This window comes from Brassica oleracea, chromosome C9 (genome assembly GCF_000695525.1).
Source record: "Brassica oleracea var. oleracea cultivar TO1000 chromosome C9, BOL, whole genome shotgun sequence".
NCBI classification, from domain to species: Eukaryota; Viridiplantae; Streptophyta; class Magnoliopsida; order Brassicales; family Brassicaceae; genus Brassica; species Brassica oleracea.
In genome coordinates, this window is record NC_027756.1 from 10955308 (window position 1) to 10957895 (window position 2588).

General features: G+C 35.9%; 1 protein-coding gene across 1 annotated transcript; it reads left to right on the top strand.

Moving 5' to 3' along the window:
• The first annotated feature begins 1323 nt into the window (after positions 1 to 1323).
• On the top strand, positions 1324 to 2347 carry LOC106316041 (early nodulin-like protein 1). The gene is made up of 2 exons (XM_013753904.1): positions 1324 to 1675; positions 1751 to 2347. Exons 1-2 carry the CDS (start codon positions 1339 to 1341, stop codon positions 2131 to 2133), a joined length of 720 nt encoding a protein of 239 aa, XP_013609358.1. The 5' UTR covers positions 1324 to 1338; the 3' UTR covers positions 2134 to 2347.
• Positions 2348 to 2588: the final 241 nt, after the last annotated feature.

The following is a 2588-nucleotide window of genomic DNA, read 5'->3' on the forward strand; positions in this document are numbered from 1 at the left end:
ATCATTATTTATATGATATCGCACACGAAAGAAAAATTTTTGTTTTTAAAATTATCTAATTAACTGTATATTCATTTTTTTTATATTTTTTATATGATATCACACATTCGTAAAAAAATAGATAGTTTAAGATGCAAAAAAAAAATATTTACTTAATGAATATAATATGAACGAATATTACAAATACATCATTAAATAAAATAAATAATTTAAAACTGAAAATTCATATCAGGGTCTAGTATTGCTTAAGATACTTATGCTCCGCCTTGTATCTTGAGTATATTTTCGTTTACAGTGTTACTTATCGCTTAGATACTTATGCTCGGCCTTAGAGTATAGTGTGGTTTATATTATTACCTATAGCTTCGATATCTTGCTGTACCATTATAAAAGCTATCCATTCAATATCCATCATATGGATTTAAGGATAGCATAGCCGTTAGGTACAACTAAAAGTTATCTATTCAATTTCCATCATATGGATTCATTATTTGGATGCAAACTAGTACCAGAAAGATGTACTTAGCGAGCTTTTTTTTGTTTATTGTATATGCTAAAAAGGTGGATGCTTTTCCAATGACCGTGATGCGCTCTGTATTCCTTTTAGTGGCCTATATATTGCAGTCTGCAGAGGAGGTTGATGAATGTAGCCGAGATCCACAAGTCAAGTGTTCTAACACTACTCACGAAACAGTTTAATGGGAAGTAAAAGCCATGTGGTACACACGCTTTCATTGGGTTCATAGAAAGTAATTAGCGGACTTGGGAATATTCAATAGAGGAAATAATAATGGCGTTACATGTCGTGAACATGTTTGATCTGATCATCTTAGGGATCGTCTGGTGATTCTAGTGTGTCTTATTTACCATTTGCAGGATCACCAGAGTGGTCAGCAGCAAAGGAGATGACCTCGGAAGCTGACCCTCTAAACCCATAATGACATAAAAAAGATCTCAGGCGGCTTCTTTCACTTAATGATTTTCTACTTGTCTTAATACGTTGAGTCATAAAGCCTTTCCACTCAAACCCCATAATTTCGTGTTACTTGTGCTTTCACCAGATGTAGCCGACACAAAAAAAATCTGTGCAACTTTCAATCAGCTTATTTGGGATTCTTCTTTCAGCTTTTATTTGTGCTTTGGAATACTAATCTTTAGAAGTTGATATTGGCCCATAACCATAGAAATGCTGAAATGCTGAAATGCTGAAACGGTTTTGGTGTTCAAAAGGAAGTCCAATGTTGATGGAAATTGCAACGCGAGGGAGTAGTCGTAAACTTGATAAATAATGTAATGGTGGCCATGTGAACAATACAACAAAAACATACACTAGAGAAAATGAATTGTATTGATAGGATGATCGACATTGTCCACTTGAGGCCATGTGCCCCAGTACTCCAGTCAGGGGTACAACGGTCATTCCCGTACTCCTTGACTTTCACCAATTTATACGAGCTAAGCTTTTCAGACACAAAACTCACCCAGACAGAGAGAAAGAGGGAGATGGGAATGATGAGTTTGAGCAGCGTAATGGTTTTGTCGATGATACTGCTAGTGCAAGTGTCTTCGACGCAGTACAAAGTTGGGAACTTGGACTCATGGGGTATCCCGACTGATGCTAAAGTATACTCGAAATGGCCCAAATCTCACTCTTTCAAGATCGGTGACTCCCTCTGTAAGTAAAAAAAAAGTATTCAATTCATGAATTTATTATTAAAAACTATATCTAAACTCATTAAATCTGAAACAGTGTTCTTGTACCCACCAAGCGAAGATTCAATGATTCAAGTGACAGCTTCCAACTTCAAGAGCTGCAACACCAAAGATCCGATCTTGTACATGAACGACGGCAACTCTCTCTTCAACCTCACCCAAAACGGAACCTTTTACTTCACCAGCGGACATCCTGGCCACTGTCAAAAGTACCAGAAGCTCATTGTCTCCGTCGGCCCTTACTCCGCCGAAGCAGACGCCTTGTCTCCCTCCTCTTCTTCTGCCGATGCCGACGCTCCCTCTTACCAAAACGCATTTGGATCGATCCCGCTCTCTCAGAAATCTTCGTCTTCATCGCCCCTATTCTCCACTGTCGTTGCTTCGCTGGCCTGCGCTGTCGTCGTCGGTGCTCTCATGTGAAAATGGCAATTATTGATTTTTTTTTATGAATTTTGTTCTGCCCAAAAAGCAAACAGTGATTGGCTCTTTTTCGGATATTTTATTATTTCTTAAATCGTTTATTATTATTACCTCCGAATCTCCATTTCTAGTCAGTTCGATTTTTTAAAAATTTCATAAACGAGTAATGTATTCGCTTCCAAATTCTACGTATATTAATTATTACGAAACATTACCACATTTTTTTTTTGTACCCACCTGAAAATGAAATTCTGAATTTTAAGAAAAATAGGTTGATCTATATTAACATATATTATACGTTTTATTAATTTTACTATCAAATTAATTATTAGTGTACAAAAGTATATTCTCCCACTTTTCTTAAATAAAAGCTACGGAATTACCTAACATGATTAACGTATATATAACAATTAATGATTATGTATAATAAATATTTGATAACAATTTTTGTATCT

Excerpts from the sequence above, each read along its gene's own strand:
- LOC106316041 (XM_013753904.1), top strand. The coding sequence starts at position 1,339 with ATGAATTGTATTGATAGGATGATCGACATTGTCCACTTGAGGCCATGT. Across the intron at positions 1,676-1,750 it reads CAAGATCGGTGACTCCCTCT|TGTTCTTGTACCCACCAAGC; the intron begins GTAAGTAAAAAA and ends AATCTGAAACAG.